The sequence below is a fragment of the Limanda limanda genome, chromosome 21 (assembly GCF_963576545.1).
Source record: "Limanda limanda chromosome 21, fLimLim1.1, whole genome shotgun sequence".
Taxonomy (NCBI): Eukaryota; Metazoa; Chordata; class Actinopteri; order Pleuronectiformes; family Pleuronectidae; genus Limanda; species Limanda limanda.
The window spans coordinates 20771355-20792179 of record NC_083656.1 but is presented as its reverse complement, the minus strand read 5'-3'; the positions used below and the strand labels follow the sequence as shown (position 1 = coordinate 20792179).

General features: G+C 39.2%; 1 protein-coding gene across 1 annotated transcript; it reads right to left on the bottom strand.

The window, feature by feature from the left end:
• Positions 1 to 5048: 5048 nt before the first annotated feature.
• Positions 5049 to 19848, bottom strand: si:ch211-214e3.5 (zinc finger protein 518A). The gene is made up of 3 exons (XM_061095507.1): positions 19606 to 19848; positions 14671 to 14742; positions 5049 to 12861 (listed from the first exon to the last, which is right to left on the bottom strand). The coding sequence occupies exon 3, from the start codon at positions 12839 to 12841 to the stop codon at positions 8753 to 8755; it is 4089 nt and encodes a 1362-aa protein (XP_060951490.1). The 5' UTR covers positions 12842 to 12861; positions 14671 to 14742; positions 19606 to 19848; the 3' UTR covers positions 5049 to 8752.
• Between the last annotated feature and the right edge of the window lie 977 nt (positions 19849 to 20825).

The window sequence follows — 20825 nt, the reverse complement described above, 5'->3', positions numbered from 1 at the left end:
ATTTGTTATTATTGATCCACCTTGCTGAATTTTACATTGACAAATATATTGATAAAGATTAATTTATGAAGTGTATGTACATTTTCTATGGAGACACTTTGTGTATGCTGCCAAATAGACTCTGGTCTGACAAATATTGCACTAGTATGTAATATAGTCACCTTCACCTGGTGAGATAACAAGTCAAAAGAAAAGTGCAATGTGCTACAAAGCAGAAACTTTGTACAGTGCCAAATTATGTGCCAGTTTTCACTGTGATGAAAAGCTCCACACAGCCCACTCTTAACATTGTAGCATCATATGAACTTGAACTCAGGTTTCAGAAGATCATCAGCAACCCCCTCAAGTTGTTCCACAAACTTGACTACATTTTCTTCAGAGAGGTGTTTGAGAGATGTTGAGCCTAGATCACTCGATCATTTTAATTTTTCATTAAATAGTTTAAAGTGGCGATAGAAGAGTGATTTGCTTCGAATTATCATCATGCAGTAAATGTTGATAGCACAATGTAATGGCTTTAGAACAATAACACCATTAGCATTTAGATAGGTTCCCCATAAACCTCACTTTCACTATGCAATTCTGGCTGAAATTTCATGGCAAAAATGGATGCTTGATGCACACGTACAAAAAGGAAGTATGTCTCCCATTGCCTAACCAAAACAGGAAGAGGATGTCACTTATATATTAACAAAAGCTGCCTGCTTGTTCATGCAGCTGGGTGGTTTACTCTGCGTTTATCATAGCAATTTTGTAAATGGAGATAATCATAACATTTCTGTCTGGATATTTATATGAACAAGTATTTACTATCAAGATCTCGCCAGTGCAGTTGAACAAAATTGCAGTAAATCATATTATTGAATCCCAATACTTGAAGAATTATAATAAGTTAAACTAATAAGACACATTGAATAATTACAAAAGTATCGTGATAGTCTCCAATTGGGAATACGTGTTTCCTGCCAGCCCTTATATAAAAAATTACCTCTCACACCCTCCACCCCAGTGCCAACCCCTGCTCTAGTTACATGTATTTGCATGAAGCATGAATTACTTTTTCATAAGGCTGTCATTGGCATGTCATCAGTGACTTTAGGTTGCTTCGGCTGTCATGGGTTTACCTCAGGTGATGACTATGGAGCTAACTTCATCAAATCCCTGATATGTATGGTATCATATTTGTTTCATATCCGAGCAAATAATGAGACTTTTGAGCATATAGAGATAATAAATTATATCATAATCATATTAATATAATAGAAATATTTATATATATATATATATTACGGCTAATTGAGGATTTAAGTGTATGCGCTTTTTTTCTCGATTTCAAAAAAAATGATAATTTCTCTAAGATATACTTTTTATTTGCAAAAAACTAAAAACATCCCCTTGCAGGCACAGGTGTAAGACACAGTACATCGGTATCATATAGATGCAGTTCTGCAACAAGCTTGAGAAAATACTTTTGGTTTGTTTATTTCAAGCTTTGATCCTTGAGATTTTGAGATTCTGGGTTTTACGGCTAACGTAATTCAGACTCGCCACATTAAAAGATGCTCTTCTAAACAAACACCTCTCTGGTTCATGGTATTTAGCTACATATTTTAAATTTCACTCATCCTTACATTTCATTCTAAATTTAGGCCATAATTAGGCCTTCAAAGGGACACTATTCAATTCAAAGAGGGATGTCAACCCTGTCATATATTGTAGATTAAACACAGGTGTTCACTTTTATGTCAACATATCCCAGTTTGATGTATCACAGGCGTGATCATCAAACGACACTAACCTTCAGCCTGACGTTGATGACTGTGTACATGTGATGTGTTGTTGTGTCCCAGTGTTGCGACAGCTTTCAACCCAGGGACAGAGATCACCTGTCAGCGTTCAACTGATACTGAAGGATACTGCCCAAGCATGAAACCATTTTAATGTGGCATTTTTTTTATTTCTCACGTCTATTGTGGAATTTCAACAATGTAAAGAAACAAGGGGACACCTTGTGAGACAAAGGGAGTGCCAATATGAGCACTGTGTGTTGTCTGCACTCGAAATAAAGATTTACTGTGAAACACAGCATGAGTCATTGTTCAAAGGACCGTACCACTGACGTTGAAACGATTCATCGTGAATATTGTATAGTATTATTTCCAGTTTATTGGACCTAAAACCTTGTTTCTTGTCATAATTATTAATACTTAATTAAACAGCGTATATAACATGATTAACATTTAAATGATTAACAAAATGACAAACGAAAAATTTGTAGATTTAATCTGTGCACATTTGTTATATTTTTAGAAGCAGATTTTTAAGACACTCAAGCAAGTCCAAATGCAAATGTACAATTAGGTACAACAGTGGAGATACTATGAACGGGATGACTGAGCACAGTCAATATGTTACCTGCTAAACTAAGATGTGTTAACATTTAGCCTGAAGCCCCCCCCATACAGCCTCAAAAACATGAAGCCTGGCTGTCAACTCCATCATATGTATAAATCTAAGAAACTGCCGGTTATTAACATACCTGTAAATAATGTTTAAAAAAAACATATTTTGTTGTTTTTCTCACAATATCCACTCATAGAAACTAAAGTGTAATAAAAATATTATGGCTTTGTTAAGGAGATTTACTGGAGTCATGTGGAAGGGGTGGTCTTGGTTAAATTGAAACCCCAACACCAGGTTGGAGTGCTTATGATATTGTCAGTATATTTAACACTGTGCTATGAGAGTAATCTCAGGCTCTCTTTTGCCTTAAACAAATGACTTGCATTGACATGAATTTGTGGATAGGCAGCGACATTCCTTTCTCGCTGCAATAGCTGAAACCCACAACTACCCACAACTATGTTCAGTCTACAGGGTTGTGAATACATGTTTTACACAAAAGCTTTTTTGTTATTTTCACCCAAGTGACACAACAGTTCGTGACTTATCGTTTGACAGAGTAGAATAACCACTTCATCTTTACATTCCAAAGCCAACACAACCAGAGCTTAAAGGGCTATGTCTATAAATATGTTATGAAAAGTCATCCGTCATCTCCTGCATTTGTGTCTGAGCATCGCTAATGATAACGCTTCAAGAAGAGATCTTCTCCATCCATCCATCCCATCCCCCACACAGTGCTCTCCTCCACAGCCACAGGCCACAGGCCTGAACCACTTCAGCAGCAGAGAAGTCAAAAAAATTATGCAGATGTCCCTGATGTGAACATGACCTATTTTGAAGCCCTACAGAGGCCTGCAGACCTGGCATTCTTCCTGCTGCGCTGGCCTATTGCACGCACCTGCCTACATGACATGACATGCTGTACACATAGTTATAGATCACTGCTTTTAGTATGTTATTGTATATTTCCGTACAATTACTGCAGAATTGCTTCACAAATGGCCGGTCGGTCTCCTGCACTGCCTCTGCTCTGGAAATGTTCCTGCAATTTCCCCACAAAGAAAAGCATTTTTATATTTTTCAGTATTAGACACTTGAACCCGTCTCCTTAATGGTCACTGATATAAATTTAGATGGACTCCTACATATTTAAATATTTAGTTATAATACTCACAGCTCTCCTGGAAAGGGGGGAGGCTATAGGCCTTTGCTTGAAGAATGCATGACACAAAAATGTGACTCACCTACATGTATTTCACATCAAAATATTCATACTGACAGGGATGCAAATTTTGCTAAATTTTGAATAAAAAGTAAAATAGACTGGTACTACAATTTCAGTAAACAGTAAATATGAGTAGTTTTGAACAGGCACAGATCAAATCTGTGCAGGAGCTATTTTCCAGGGTGGAAAGGGTTTGAAGCAAAGCATTGTGAAATCTTAGCGTGAATTAAAAAAATTGACGCTATATTTGAGCATTAGTGGGTTTATAAGTGCACAAGCTACCAGAACATCCGCTGATTTATGCTTAACTGTTGGTCATATCATCAGATTTGTGGCCGCATGTCTGTGTACCGATCATCAATTTGTGCTGAGTTTGATCAGATGGAGGGGGAGGCAGTAGTTATAGTTGTGGGAAGGTGAAGTGGGAATGCCTGGCTTAGATCTCCAGAACCCTACAAGATCTTCTCATGCCTCCCAAGATAGTTTGGAGACATGTGATTAGGCCATGTTGAAAGACTCTAGTCTAGAGTCAATTGTTCAATGTTGTGGTCAGGAGGTTGCATATATAGTCTCAGTGGCACGGTGTCCTGAGCTGCTGGAGGCCCTGAAAATGGTTAGTCCTCAACAAACCTCTTCAATGATGCATGAAGGTTGGGGATAGTGCCTGTGGACTGATAAGCAATATGAATTCTGACCGTTGTTGATTGATTAATCAATCAATCAATCAATCAATGAATGTGACATCTGCACTGAACCCTTTTAAGGGGAAAAACAGTTAAAGCAGCATACTATGATAGTTATGCATAAGTATTTATGTACAAGAATTTGCTTCTAAGTTATAACATAAAATGGAAAGAAAATCTCAGACATGATCAGAAATCTGAAGATGACTTTAAATGTTTTTGCTTTCACTGAAATGACAGTAATTTCAGTCAAACTTTTTTTAACTTGATTAGATTGTAATAAAAGATATTCTGTTCAGTCAAATGCAAGAGCCAAGACTTGCCATTTAGTATTGTGCTGCCCTCATGTGGATCTTTTCAGCACCACCGTCAGCATAGTGAAATAATTTTATAATATCACCTCTGTCCTCAGAATTATTAACAAACTATACTATCACAAATGGATGTTCTCAGGCTATATTATCACAACTCCTAGATTCTCTTAGGTTCAGGAGGCAGACATGTAAGGTTGGAATTACAACTTTCCTCTTCCGTAGTGCTTATAACAAGAACTGAATCAGGTAGGTCAGATGTGGTCAATGCTGCTACAGACCACGACTGCTGGGGGAACTCATGATCCACTAAGCATTTCTCTCATTCTCTCTCAACACCACTGAGCTTAGAATATTACTAATTGTGATTATTTATAAATATTTATTACTAAAATGTATAAATAAAAATAAACACCACATTCCTTCCGTAAGGTATGTACATTTATTTGAGGAGAGTGAACCACTAAGATAAACAAAACAACACAGTACACATTGTCAACCTGCAAAAAGACATTTGAGGCACTTATAGCATGAGGAAAGATTCTAAAAAGATTTAACAGGCAGCTGGACAGGAACAGTTTACTGTACATCGTGGGCTCAGCATTTGAGGAGAGAAACCTATAATATTGTATGTAGCTGACCAAATAACATGATCTAGCAGCATATCCCCATACAATGAGCGGTGTCAAGATATCACGATACTTCTGAGAGAAGTGCAGAAATAGCAAAACAGATGAAGGTGGTTGTAACAAAGTAGTGAAGCCATGTGGATCCGTCTAAAACAAACAACCCATCAGAAACAAAACTCTTTGCATCCATTTGGCTGTGGTCAAATCAGGCAGTCTGGCGGAGGTTAGTTACTTAATCAAAAGCTGTGCAGGCCTGGTAACAGTGCACATGTCAAATGACTGCACTGAGTATGGATGTGAGGCTCATTTTTGTCAGCCTTGTGAACTGCTCTATAGATCAATACACAATCTTGACACTGTATTGGCATTAACATGTTGAAATCACTTGCATTTTAGAAAATGCAAATCACATTCATCACAAAACAAAGGAGTTATCTTTTCATGTCAAGTATATTTGACCAGTATTTTTAGATGTAGCCCTTGAGAGTATGATTCCAAACAGCACAATTTGTTGAAGAAAAAAATTCACCAATTGACCATTTGGGGATATGAGATAACGCAAGTCCTTAAACCAAAGCTATAACATTTTGGATTTCAGATATTTTACAAGCTGGCCTATTTAACTTCAATTGTAAAGGGTAGATTTTACAAAGGTTCTGACTGAGCTGGGCTGTCTTCTAAAGGGATAAACAGAATGCTGGGTTTTGAAATGGGGCTTCATTAAGAACATAGGAGAGGTGGTTTTTTTAGGAGGTAGCTACCCTGGTGTATTTAAGAACAGTCAATGTTCTGACAAATACAAGTACTGGTTTCTCTATTAGAGCAACATATAAAAATATAGGCTGGGTATTGATTTCAATACAGTACAGAGGTTAGCAGGGGAAACCGCTGGCCTTTCAATGTCCAGAAATACACTTGAAGACACTTCAAGCTTACAGCCCTCCATATTCCACGTGATTTATTTGTCATGAAGAATTTAGGGATGGCAATTTGCGGTTTTGGGGGAGTTATCTACTGGAACCATTTCTTGACACACACCAGCCAGATGCAGTGACTGAGCCCCATCAAGTTTGGCTAACATCGACTTGAGCCTGTGCAGAGGAATAAACCAAATTATTTAAACCAAGTGTATTCAGTAAAATATAGCACAATCTCTTTAAGGAGAGCTTGTGAAAACAGCTGTGGACTGAGTAAAAGTTTATCTAGTGTCTCACAAATGAAGGGGCTCCAATATCGATGCTTAATCTATGGATATTAGTAATTTATTTAATGCGTTGTTTGAACTTTGAAATGTCCTGCTGAGGTCAGAACATCAGCAAGTGGAGGCTGATTGTTTTAAAAAAAGACATTTAAAATATTTGCATGGCTTGCATTATTCAGTCGACTTTGCATATTGAACAGAATAAAACATTCATCAACAGTTGGATAATCATGAAAAACATCATTAATACCCAGGAAGAAAAAACTAAGTCCATGTCCTCTTGCTGTATAAGTATGAGGTGTAAAATTTAAATAAATGTATGTACAGCATACTGAGCTTGAAGACAGTGAGCAGATTTACAGTAACATTAATGCAATAAAAGGGGTAAGTGAAATATGTGGATCACCTTCAAGGATCCTACTACTCCTATTACTTCTTTAGAGCATGAAAACCAAGGATCGGTCAATATAAATCACCTCTCCCAATGTTAAACATTACCAAGAAACTTTATCGAACTAAAAACAGTAAAAACACCTTTTACTGCATTTTTATCTTGGGTCCATTTCACACATCTACCTATTCCTGTACAGGGATACATGTTTTCTGCTGTCACATTATGTGCTTACTTTACATTAAAATGGTATGAGATGTTGGGGTGATCCAGCCAGCCCCTCTCATCATAAAAGTGACGTCTATCCTTTCTCTGATCAGCCCTAGCTCCAGTAACGCACGTTAAAGGGTCAAACATATATTTTTATTTATAGCTTTTGTAGTGGTCCAAGTGGCTCATACAGCGTTAATTTGTAGCGGGTGGCAGAGTTACACAGGACTTGACATTCTTAGCTGAGCAGATTTGAACCGGTCAATCATTTCTTTTGGTTTGATTCTCCCTGTTGGCAACCAAACCAGGTAACAATATTAGTGTGACCGACAGTTTATAACACAAATTTACAGAAGAAAAAAAAACGTGTGTGTACATATACTGCATTTTCTGAATGTTGACCAAGATTCTATGCTCCCCATTTTAGCATATTACCTTTCATTATTTTTATTAAGAAGACTTACCGTTTGTCCTTAAGGAATAATCATTTGGCCTTTAATAACTTTTTTAATCTAAGGATGTACAGTAATTAGTTACCACTGATCACTTAGTGTTTGGGGTACTTAAGGAGAATTTTGACCTCTCCAATAAGCAATGATTTCAATAATGCAACTATATTGTCAACTGTGGTATCCAAAGTTTTAACAATGCCAAATCTTACTTTCAGGTCCCATGCAAACACTTCACTTTGACATTTTTGTATTTTACGATACAGATTTTCACATCATGTCTCTCTAGATTTTTACATCCTGTATCTGAAATCACTGTGAAGGAACATTACTACCCACAAAATGTTTTTTTCCATCTTAAAGCTAATTTATGGGACTATTGAGATTTTATCATTAAATTGAGATTTAAATGTGATTGCGTGTCTTGCAACATGAACACAAGCTAAAAGCCTGAGCTGCTCACAACAAAACTTAAGTTTTATGAAATTGCATAGGGTGTATTATGGGCCGATCTTCATTTGTCAAGTACTTGCAGTGATTAATAAAGTATCCCTGTGTCAAAGATTCAATATTTTGCTGCTTTCCACATTTGGCAGACTAAAAACATTACTTTGAAAAATCTCAGCTCTGCCATTGACAAACGCATGCTACAAGTTGACAAAATCCTCATTAGAAAACTAGACTACACCTGATTGTAGTGTAAAATGGTATCCTCTTAATTAAAATGTACATAAAAGGAATTATTTGGACAGAACATTTTTTAAACAACAAAAGCGGAAAACAATTGAACTTGCCATCAATTAAGCTGAACAATAAAGTTTCCTGTCTTCATGTGCAGGACAATAACATATACAAAAGTCCCTTGAACTAGGCCTATGCGTATTTGATATTTATGCACAAAAATGGCAAATCAAATCAATATGAAATCACCTGAGTCATTTATCCAACTAATATAACCTTTACTGATATTATCCCCTTTTTTAAGCCAGTGCTCCTACAACTCCTGATTACAGTGTACCATTTTCACAGTTCAATGTGATCTGTGCATTTATGATATCAATTATGCTACCAGTACATAAATTACCAGAATATGCACACATGAAAAGATAAACTATAATTCACCTAAGAATGTTTTGACATGTTCAGAACAAACATATAATGGAAGGTCAATAAAAATATACAACATATATAATTTGTTCCACCTCATACGGACAGAATATGTAGCCATTTGAAGGAAATGGAAAAGTTTAGAACAGTTTATTCCAGTCTCTAGTTGCCTCCATGAGGTGCCGCTGGCCATGGCCAATCCACTCTTCTTGGCTGTTGAAGAGTCGACCACAAAACCAGCAGTCAAACACCATGGACTCTGGTCTACAACCTGATAAATGTTCCACTACCTCATACTTTTTTTTGCTTTTTTTCCTTAGCTTAAGTTTCAAAAGGAATCGTTCTCGGACAGAACTATGAACTGGCCGAGGTCTGGGATCATCGCCATGAGATGACACACCTTTGGTTGAGTAGTTCTTCCCTTGAGCACCAAGCTCAGAGAGTGCTTGGCTTGTTTTCTGACACAGAGAGACCTTAGTAACAGCACCTTTGTTCCTGTTAACTACCTTCATGATATTCACCACTTCGGGAATGTCAGCATCAGGGTGATTGAGCACCACAACAGGTTGGTACCGACGAGGACATTTGATCTGCTGTAGAGAACTGAATGGGGAAAGTCTCAGTGTCCTTTCAACTTCTTTGGCTACGGGCTTCCATAAGACAGCAGTCTCTTTCTCAGTCAGTACTCTATTTGAGAGTCGTCTTGCTTTATTCCCACTTGCTTGAAGTTCATCAAACAATGGTTTTATGCGCCTTTTCCTTTGGCTTGGAGGACGAATTGGCCTTTGGGCTAGAATAGGCTTCTCTGCTTCACACGGTTGCACTTTTACATTCAGTTCAGTGGGTGAAATACAAGATTCCCTGACTTCTTTCTGTGCAGTATTTTGGATTGTCCTCAATTTCTTGACTCCATTGGAGGCATTTGCCTTGGTTTTGTTTGATGACAGCAGAAAGCACTGGGTCTGAGGTCTAGTGGCCAAAAACAAAGGTTGACTGCTTGAGGTGGGAGCACCACTTGTAAGGCCAGTAGGGGCGACAATTTTGAATACGAGTTTGTTTCCTGGGCTCTCACTGGTTTGGCTGCACTGACTCCCAGTCTTTGTGTCTTGGTTGTTCAGAAGTAGGCCTGATTTGGAAGGAGAAATGTACCGGAGAAAGAATGCTTGTCGACCAGGCTGCAGACTGCTGGGTTTGTCTGAAGAGCTCATGGGCATGGCCAGAACTGGCCGCGAGTTCAGTGGGTCTTGTGAACTTGCCAGTCTGAGGCCGGGACTAACAGGGGTATGGAGGAATGGAAGAGACCTTTGTACCAAGTAACAGGTAGACTGTGTCTTTGCCGATTTGTCCATGGGTGTATTCTGTGGTGAGCTTGAAAGGAGTACAGGACCTTTTAAACCTGGGCTGTTGATAAAGTAGTGACTTGAGGTGGTACCAACACCTGGTTGAACAGCAGAGAGAAGAGCCGTCCCTTTTTCAGTCACCCCTACCTTTGGCGTTGATACACCTACTGTCAAGCTGTTTGGGGTTGAAGTTACACCGGTTGGGTTAGAAGTTACACCATTTGGGTTACTTGATCTTTCTGCCCCTTGCTTCAAGTAAGAGACATTAATCTGAGGATTTGAAGAATTGGATATCAGTTTGAATCCTGGACTTCCCGTAACTTGTACTGGCATGGCAAATGGATTCTCGGTAGTCCTCAGGAGTACTGGCTTCTTGCCCTCTGGAAATTGAAGAATTCGCAGAGTTTTTTTTGATTGTTTCAAAGAATCATTGCTGGCATTTGAACATTTTACTCTTTCCTTGTGAAGCTGTTGGGTAATGATTTCATCTGAATGTTCTTCTACAAAACTGGCAAAGGAAGTTGAATTACTCTTTGACTCGGATTGTGTTTTTGATATTGGAATGCTGTCCTCTTCAATTTTGATGATATTAAAGTCTTGGAACACGGACTCTGGATTTTCATCTTCAGTGGTAGGATCATCAAAACTAGTTGTGCACTCATCAACCTCAACATCTTTCATTCTCTCCCGATTTCTAACCCTTTTGCCCTTTTCCGTGAATGGTTCTGGAGACTCTGCCAATGTTAGGCTGAACTGTGATGATTCACAAAAAATTTGATTGTCAATTGGGTATTCAGACATATTGTCAAAGCTTTGGGAAGTGTTAGGTGAAGTACAGAATGTTTCCTTGGAATAATTATGAAAGGTAAACACTTCCTGGTTCGGTGAATTTTGAGTGCAGTTTTCAGTGCCCACAGCACTTTCTCTGCTACCTGGAGTGTGTGGGGATGACTCTGATGCAAGTACTGGATTTGATGAAAGCTTTAAATTTTGCTGTCCATTTTTATGTTTACTTTCAGGTCCAGCACTATTAGTCTTGTCTGAAGTACTTAGACAAGTTTGTTCATCATTTTCTATAGTATGAAAAGAAGAGTTTACTTTGTGTTCCTTAATAGGTTTATCTGCCACTCTGTCAGTCAATGATAACTCATTTGCAGCACCAAGGTTTCTAGTAGTTTTTTTGGAAAGCAGTTTTTCCTGAGCAACTTTTGAAGGTGAAGATACAACTGTGATGTTACTAGCACATGCTGTTAAAGTTTTACTTATTTTAGAACTGCTATGGCCAGTTGCATCAGCATTAACTGTTACAGAGATTGAGTTGCTACCAAATATATTTCTGTCTGAGCATGTTTGACTTGGGTGATTTTGGTCGTCCACATCATCATTTGTTATGGAATGGAAGATATCAGCACAAGCCGAAGACATTTTTTGTAAAGGAATAGCTTCTCTCTCAACATAATCTCTGTGTGGGGTGGAATCAAGGTGGCAAACAGAGGTTTCTTCCTCCTCAATCTTTACTTTTACTGCCATAATATCATCTTGATCCATCTGTTTGCAAGATTCCATTCTTGGTGAAGCTGTAAAATAATTTTCCCCATTCTCAACAGAGTCTTTACTTTCATCCAACACAGAATTTTGTTCCAAGAATCCCACATCTACAATTGAGGAATTGTTCTGAACGGTTGAGTCTTGTTTCGCTGTTGGGATCACTTTAAGGACCAAATGTTTTTTGCCATCAACCATTTTGAATCCCATCACTTTGGTTGTACAATTGGGAGGAAGAGAAATGTTGTTCTTAACCATCAGAGCACTCAGCGCATTAGGACTTGTGTGAATTGCATCAGAGCAGGCAGAGCTGTCACATTCTGGTAACATCACTGGTGTTGACTGTTCTGTGTTATGAGAACCTTTGCTCCCGTTTTTAGTGTCCTTTTTTGCAATAGTGCCATCCGAAACGTGGTGGGCATCCTCAAATGAAATGCCATTTTGGTAGGTTATACTTCCAGAAAAACTGTTTATTTTTGATATCCTCTGAGTGTCCTTAGCTTCAGAACTCTTTTTCAGCAACAGTTTCAAGGTTGCAGTTGCATTTGCTGGATTGCTGCCGTCTTCTATGGACTGCCAAGCCTCCTGTTTGTGAACAGCTGAAGTGTGTTTTTTCAGGTATTCGCTTCGTGTTGCACCATATCCACAGATCTGACAAGTGAAGGGAAATGTATCCGAGTGAGCTTTCATGTGCCTCTGGTGACCTTCTTCGTTCAAGCTGATGTGTCTGCATTTTAAACACTTCCAATGACTCTCATTATGATGATGGATGTGTTGCACGAATGTGCCTGCATCCACAGTAGTAAACTCACACCAGTCGCAGGTAAACTGTCCATTTAGACTGTGACACAAGATGTAGTGTCTGGTGAGCAAAAGCAGAGAGTATTGAACATCATTGTTGCAGAGCTCGCATGTAACAAGGGTATTTTTGTGCCCAATCCGATGGCGTTGGAGAGCAGGGAACTCGTTTGTGACAAAGCCACACAGATCACAAGGGTATGTTGGAAGGGTTCCTTCATGAACCGCTCGAAAATGTTTGAGGAGATCATTGGGGCTGTATGTGAAATCGTCTTTGCACACAGAGCATCCAAAACTCAGAATCTTTCCAGAGAAAACAGCCCCTTGCTGAATTTTACAATGGCCTTTATTGAGTGCTTGTTTATCTTTCTTGCTGGAACTTCCATGCTCCTTGATGGAAGATTCTTGTGCATTATTTAATTGTGTCCCATCTGTCACTTCTCTGAAGGGCTTATACAAGTCTTTTACCTTGTCTTTTTCTTCCACTATTACTGATATGCTGCAGTTTTTGGCAGAATCATGAGGTATTATGAAGTCTTCTTCCATAGTTGTAAATTTGCAGATATCTGTAAGAGAAGAAATCAAATAAGTTTTTAAGAAACACAGAACACTTCATTTGTTATCTATTTAAAAGGGCTGTAGAAGAAAAAAAATAACACAATGTATTATATATCCACTTAATTATAACTATGCATGACAACCTTTGGTTGAGAAGTATGCAGCCAAAGGTGATCCAAATTAGTAAAGAACAAACAGATAAAAGTGAATCCAGCTAACACTTGGCATATTCCAAATATGACAGCATCATCAATATGATAATTAGTGTATATACATCATTTAACAAGTTTTTGAGAAAGATGAAGTTACATTCCATTTAAAGTGTCTCTTTTCAGCAGGTTCACAACAGTTTTACTTTGTTTTCAATTAATTATACCAACAACTACATATATAAATCCTTGTAATGACTCAGTACTGTAGTACTGTATCTATGCTGTCATGCTCAAAATTGTTTCTAAATTATTATTATTATTATTGCATTATTATTATTAGGACAAGACAAGAGAAAGCAAAGGACAGTAATAATTATGTGTGGCCTAAACAAATAAGTAACTATATTAATACAGGAGAATGGTCACTACATGAGTGCACCAGTCAGAGCTGAAGTCACATTCAACGTGAAACCAAATTCAGATTTCCTTATTGTGTTGTTCTCATTATTCAGGTGCTGTTAATGTCATCAGAAACAAATGTATCATGAAAAAGGTCAGATAATCCCACTCAACTCCCCCTAATGACCCTCACACGTAGAGGAAATTATGTTAGATTTGCTACTCAAAGAAAGTCTAAATAAAGATACGGGCTGGCTGCGGAACATGTAGTCAAAACAGAATCACTCTGCTTACAAGTGTCTTCAATGACACATTTTGCTCAGCGTGTTTCCTCCCATGCTCCATTAGAATGGTGGGAAGAATCAAATTCCCCCAGTCGGAATACACAGAATACTGTACATTCACTGTGTTCAGATATAAATGGAAAGAAAAAGTCAGAAAACTTCTGCATTTACCTTGTTTGAGCATTTTCTGTCTCATACTGAAAGAGAGGCTGTGAAGCTTCCCATGACGTTACATACGAGATTATTGGTGTCGGTCACCTTCACCTCTGACCTGATTGAGCCAGTAGCTTAGCTGCTGCTCTGTGCTCTTTGATTAGACCCCTGCTCACGACTATGTGATCAACATGTACAAACAGGCCACTTTATAAGGCACGTAACTATTTGAGGACTTGAATTTTAATTAAATCATCTCAGCTAATAAGCTCAATACAAGACATGCTAATCAGAACTGCTCCAGTAACATCATTTAAAATCAACAAGTATTTTCAGGAATACTGCCCCTGTTCATCTGAATAGTTAACAGAACACACCATCATCACTTAAAAAAAAATCTCTACAAAATGCATTGTTATTTTGCAATGATGCGAGAACCACAAATAAAATGTCAATCACTTCCAGTTCGTTCATGGTGGTGGAAGAAGCCCAAGACTGAAAGCAACAAAACGTTCACCTTGGTATCACACAAATATATTTTTTCAGTTAAAAGGAGAAACTACATTCTGAATAGGAGAAAGAGTAAAATAAAACGAGATGCAACAATCACAGTATTTATTTGATAATTACTTTAATTTAATAATAACTACAGTAAAGATTGAGAGGGTAGAAAAGCAAACTACCCTCTAAGCCAGTAAAACAAATCCCAAAACACAACCCAAACACTTAAGTTACAACACATGATCTACCATTCCTATCAGTAGTTATAGCTTCATTGCTGAGGTAAGAATAAACAGTAAAAATACATTGAAGAAGAAGATATTGTTACCTGTAATCCTTCAGGAAAACATCAATACATGTCCTCTTTGAAGAGCAGGAGCTTGTAGTGTGGCCACTGTGCCTGTAAAACAGGGACAGAAATTTCAACTCTCAGTTATGAAGCCATACAATTAAACTTTCCGTTCATTTATTACTGACTGCTAATGATTCAAGCATGGAAATACAAATGTGTGGAGAACATCTTGTTGAAGAAAAAGTGTTAGAAAAAAAACACAATTTGTCACAGTTTTTTTGGTGATTAAACCTCAAGTGATCAACTCTGACAAATGATTATTCTCTTAAAATGTAATGTTATTGTTCAATGCTACGAACATGAGAACCCTTCAACAGAATACAGAGAACTCTGCTGGGCAGAATGCCACATCGTTTTCACCACTTAGAAACAAAGCAGACCCTGTTGGAAACCTATGAAGTTACTGTTTGGAAGTTAAGTTGTATGTGACCTATTCTGCCATTGTATAACATTTTTCAAACCGAACGCAACTATTTAATAGACGACTGTGGCAACTAGCATGATATATTTTCCAGTGAGAGACAGCAGCTTGGAGACTCGATAAGGCTTCATTCACAAAGTCAGCTCCACAGACAGAAAGACATGACCTGGGTGTGTTCAACAATATAAACCGACATCACAGTTTCAACTTAAAGCAGTTAGCATGGACGAATTAACATTGTCATGTAGTTTGCCTGCTAAGAGAACTGCTTGGTGACTGTGGTTATATGGCCTCATTCACCAATATCTTCTTAGGAATTTTCTAAGAAAACTCTACGTCATATTCATGACACATTCTGAAACTGCGGAATTGTTTGCATCTGTCTTTTTATATGGATGAATGCAATGTCTGCGTAAGTTAAGAGTACGTTCCAGTTTTTTCCAATTATCATAGGTAAACGCCCTGCTAAGGCCCATAAAAGGGCATGAGACTGCAATGCAGAGTACACACAGAGAAATCTCAGAAACTGAAAAGACCATTTAAGAAGCCAGGAAAGATTGAGCAAAGATCTAAAGAAAGGGCAGTACCAGACTGAACCCGTAAATAAAAGGTTGTTATAATTTGTATAGTCAGCAGTACACATACTATACAACAAATTAAAATACATGGAATGCAGATATACATTCAGTGAAAGCTGAAGAAAGTCACATAAAAGATGTAAAAACAATTGTTTAATTTGCAGATTTGAAGTCTAACTTAATATGGTCAAGCACAGAATCAAGGGAATGAGGGGAAAATAAAAGGAAGGTGCACAGAGTTATGAGGTGGAAACACAGCACTGCAGGTGAACTCTCAGCTGAGCCTGACGGGACCCATCAGGAACAGACATGGCGGGCCAGGTTCAGACAAAATGTTTTGAATCATATTCGGGTATACGGTCCCGCTTGGTGCGCAGTGCGCACACAGGGTGCACTGCGCCCTCAAATCCGGGTGTGGTGCGGTTGAATCTCCTGATCCATCTCTCGTGTGAGAACAGAAGAAACTCAGTTTTCAGTATTAACAGGCTGCACTTGGACGAAAATTTTGTACTTAAGGATGTAGCAGCAAAACTATTGAACATGTGACACATTTAATATGTTATGCCTATATGAGACAAATTGTGATTTGTGAATATGGGCTATACAAATACAATTTGATTGATTGATTAACACTAGTGTGTAAAAACTTAAGATTGGTGACTATTTTTGTGAATAATAACCTCTTCAACATGTTCATGTGTTTAAAAAGGGTTATCTTCTGGAGTATAGACCAAATATTCTGTGTATGTGATCTCTTCAATATTTCAATGCATTTAAGAAAATTATAATGTGCACTGGAAATGGTCTTTCAGATAAATTCAAATCTTATTATAGAACTGAATTAAAAGTAAAAAAACAAAATAACTATATGATTATTTTACAGCATTTCAGTTGTCAGTTGTAAGTGTGCTTTTCTGGGTGTGTAGATTCTGTTCTTACATAAGAACAAATCCTAAACATTGAACAAAAAGAAAACATTGATAAATGTTACTCTTCATAAAAACTGCATTAGTGGTTTTAAGACAAAATGTCTTCTGAAGAACGGTTGGTGAATGAGGACCATCAGTCTTAACATTAGCATGTTTGTATGAGCACTCATAACCTGAGACTCTAACACATGTGAAACATAGAATATTCATTAATCAGCCTCAAAGGCACAGTAACAGTGAGGCAGTCTGACCTACTATTTGCTCCTGAGGTTTCAGCGTGAAACCTTCAACAGACTTCAGCTCAAGTTTTAGTCACTAATACAACTTTTCCTGTAGATTTCATTAGTGAGTCATTAATCATTAGTCATTAATTAGTTTTGAGATGATGTCTACCCCTCAGTGTATGCTTATGACTGACTGCATCACTCAGAAACCAGTCTATGGCCATAAGGAGAACTCATCAGACCATTCCACAATGGAAAACAAACTTAGGCACAAAGATTAAATGTATGCTTTGTGTTTTTTTTTGCATTTTGTCAACTTCAGGGATGAAGAGTACATGACTTTCAGCACAATTTGCCAATCGCAGACAAATTTTGGAAGTTGCAAACAAAAGCCCCTAATCAGCATGTGAACACTTCAAAGATGCAATTTAAGAGGATTGCCGCCCAAATAGACTTCAACCCCTTAATTTTAACACTCCACATGTCTGTCATAGGGTAAATCAAACAATAACCATGCATGTGAGGGACGGAGTAACACACTTAGCACAGCTACAAACTGCATCAGGTTCAAGTTTGGTTTGTACAGATGAACCTGAATGCCTGTCGGGTTCCGGTCAAGCTTGGTTAGTTTTGTATGGGTGGACCCGGCTAACTGGTTCTTTGTTGAATGCACATTTGATTAACTTCCTTATCTCTGTTAAAGAGCAGTGCAACCACTTCCCTGAGCTTTTCTACGGGGACAACACAGGACTGGCTCCCATGCAGTGGATGAGACAGTCCCGAACAAAGCCAATACAACCCCAACATTTCCTACTGCTGCTCCTCAACACACTAGCTGGTTTCAAATACTATAGGTTTTACGAGCAAATGTTCCACCTTTTATATGGTACAGTCATCTAAGTAGTGTTTTCAGCCTTCAGCAGCAGAGAATATGTGACCATCGAAATGTTAACTCCTTAAGATTCTGTATGGCCCTGTTCAGACTTGGTATTAACGTCCATCCTGAAAGATCTGATTTCAAGTGGACAGCTCTAGTTTCGTCTATTCACACCACTTCACTTATCAGCTCTATATGCAAACATACACATAGATCTCTGTTCATCAAGACCAAATAAAGTTGGGGTGCGTGTGCGCCCTCGGGTGAGGAAGCAGCAATGGGAGCAATGAAGGATATGCGCCATTTTCAATTTATTTCCCTTTGTTGATCTCCACAGCCAATCTATTCCTACGTCTCATATTATTCTACACATGACCTGTCCTCTGCTCTGTGATTGGATTTTCATTGTCCAAACAAATTCTGGTGTAAAGACATGTTCAAAATTCAGACTTTTAGAACTTGTCAGCATTGAATCTTACAGTTTTTACTTTGAATCTGTACACAGTTCTTCACAGGAGCACTTCCTACACACTGCCTATTTTTTTCCCTAATTTATTTTAACACTTTATCACACTGCTCCCTCTGGAGCTTTAGTTTTTCAAAACTGTCCAACATTTTAAGCACAAACAAACATTTGGGCAGCAGACTGGTTAACTGGCCAATAAAAACACTATCTGTGGTGCAGTTGTGTTGTTGTATAACCCAGAACCAAAAGTTTACACCTTCATCGATGAGTTAGCATAAATTACATTTAGCTGTGAGAGTGATGGAGGGGGGGGGCATTGCCATATCTGACGATCACATGGGGAAGCGCTTGCGAGTGAAGGATGGTATTTCCTGTGAGCCACATTTTTAAGCAAGCAGGCCTCATTACATAAGTGACATGCAACAGGGTCCCACTCCTTGAACAGGCTGAAGGTTGACTGCTGCAGTCACCGCCTCCATTCAACTTCACACATTTTAAATATTAATGTGAGGTCAGCAGACCTGCATCATCCTACAACTCCATAGGTCTCAGTCAGCTGTCAGGCCTGTGGAGCTGAAGGAAGCCATGTTAGAGGGGAAAAAATGGCTGCCGTCCTCTTATGACTTGTCTGCATCAACTACTTTAGTCCAAAAACATTGCACTGCCGCTCACACGCTGTTCACTTACATAACCTGTGTCCATAGCATACCTGAAGACAGGCCGGGTGAGTGATGGTTCACAGATCAAACTCAACAACACAGAAGATGAGCCTGCCGAGCTTCCATTGCTTCTGCTGAAAGTGGACACAGCCAAACTGGGGGGTGTGATAAAAGTGAGCGGGACTCAGTGATCACCTGGGATGTAAACAGGTAGCTCGCTCCAGGCCCACTACATCTACACGGGGCGCGTAGGAACGAGGCTCGGGAAGGGGGGGGGGGGGGGGGGGGGGGAGAGAGAGAGAGAGAGAGAGAGAGAGGAAAAGTTGCATGGTCTCCAAACTGCAGCCACTCAGCACTCAGCCTGTGACCCGGAGCCGGGCACAGCGCTGCAGCACAGGCAGCAGCAGCAGCAACGTGGACCTCTACCTGTAAACAATTCACCATCTGCATTTCACCAAGCTCCACTTTTGAGAGTGCCTCGCTCCACAGTGAAGTTTGGTGAAGGCGAGGGAAGGGGAGGCTGCATCAGTGGGGAGACACACAGGCTGTGGACTCTCCGCCACAAAGCAGCCGCCCGGAGCCCGGTGCGGACCCGCGGCACTGTGGCAGAGTTCGAGCCCGGTGCGCGGGGACGTGTCCGCCACTCCGGCACAGTGTCACGGTCCGAGGAGTTGAATAAGCAGTTATTTTACACAACAAATCAAGCCCCCACCCACGCCAAGATATTCAAAGTTACGGAAATTCTCTTGTTCCTTACTATGAACTCGGTGCAAGTTGAGGCGCCGTCCCGTCAACATCCGACATCACGGAAACAAGGCTGAGCTTGAAAAAAAAAAACCACACACACATCAGAAACATTTGCCTTCCTTCTCTCCTCTCTGTGGAACCACAGCGACGGCGGCCATGACACTCCATCCGGGTACTGCCGTGCTCTTGACACTCATGTAGAAAGCGGATGAATATGTGTTGCTTGTCAAATCCCAAACTAGTGCGTTGGCGCGCATTTCCCGCAGAAAACCCAATGAACACAACTTTCACTGCGGTGGACCGTGTGCTGCTTCACGACACGTCCACGAGAAGCTACCGGTGTTTACGCAGCATGAGTCCGACGTCATTAGTTGCTTGTGTCCATGTGTGTGTGTGTGCCTGTGTGTATATGCGAGTGTGTGTGTGCGACGGTGCTCGGTGGAAGAAGAAGCAATAGGAGCAATGGCGGATGTACGCCATTTCCTTTTGACTGTGTTAACACATTGCCATGTGTTGGTTTCCTTTTGCTGATCTGAAATGCTGATCCATGTGTTTATAACTCTAAACACTCTTCACACACAATCTATCACCACCCTGTCTGTCTGCTGGACACACACACAGAGACACACACACACACACACACACACACACAAAGAGACAGACAAACAGTAATGGAGGACGACAGGCTCATACACTGTTAACTCGTCACCCAACACTCACATTGCAGCATTGTGCACTGACAGCACTTCACAGTAGCCATAATAATTAATAAGTAATAAATATTAGCCCTCAGTGTATAGAGGAGTCAGTTAAATGTGTCAGACTTGTATATACATATTTGCCATGATATCAGTTTGCATAACAGACTGTTTATATGCTTATCATTTATAAGAATAACAACATACTGATTATTAAAATTCTCGATTCTAGCTAATTGAAACCACAAAATCATTTTTGTAGCTTATCTGGTCGCATGGTCTTCATTAGCAGGTACATGTTGTCCAGTTGAGAACTCTCAAAACCTCCTACCATTGAATTACTAGCTTAATAACAAACATTAGCTTCGATTCAATGAAATTTCATTTGCTGCTGAAGATTTGATGTGACACAATACTCTAGAACATCTAATAAATGAACCTGATAAAAGAACTCAGAGTCTGTGATTATCCAGTCAGCAGCTACGTTTAAAGGTGTGGAACATGTGAAGCAGCTTCCGCACAACGCTGGGGA

What these genes read in the sequence shown, in the direction of transcription:
- si:ch211-214e3.5 (XM_061095507.1), bottom strand. Translation starts at nt 12,841, where the DNA reads ATGGAAGAAGACTTCATAATACCTCATGATTCTGCCAAAAACTGCAGC.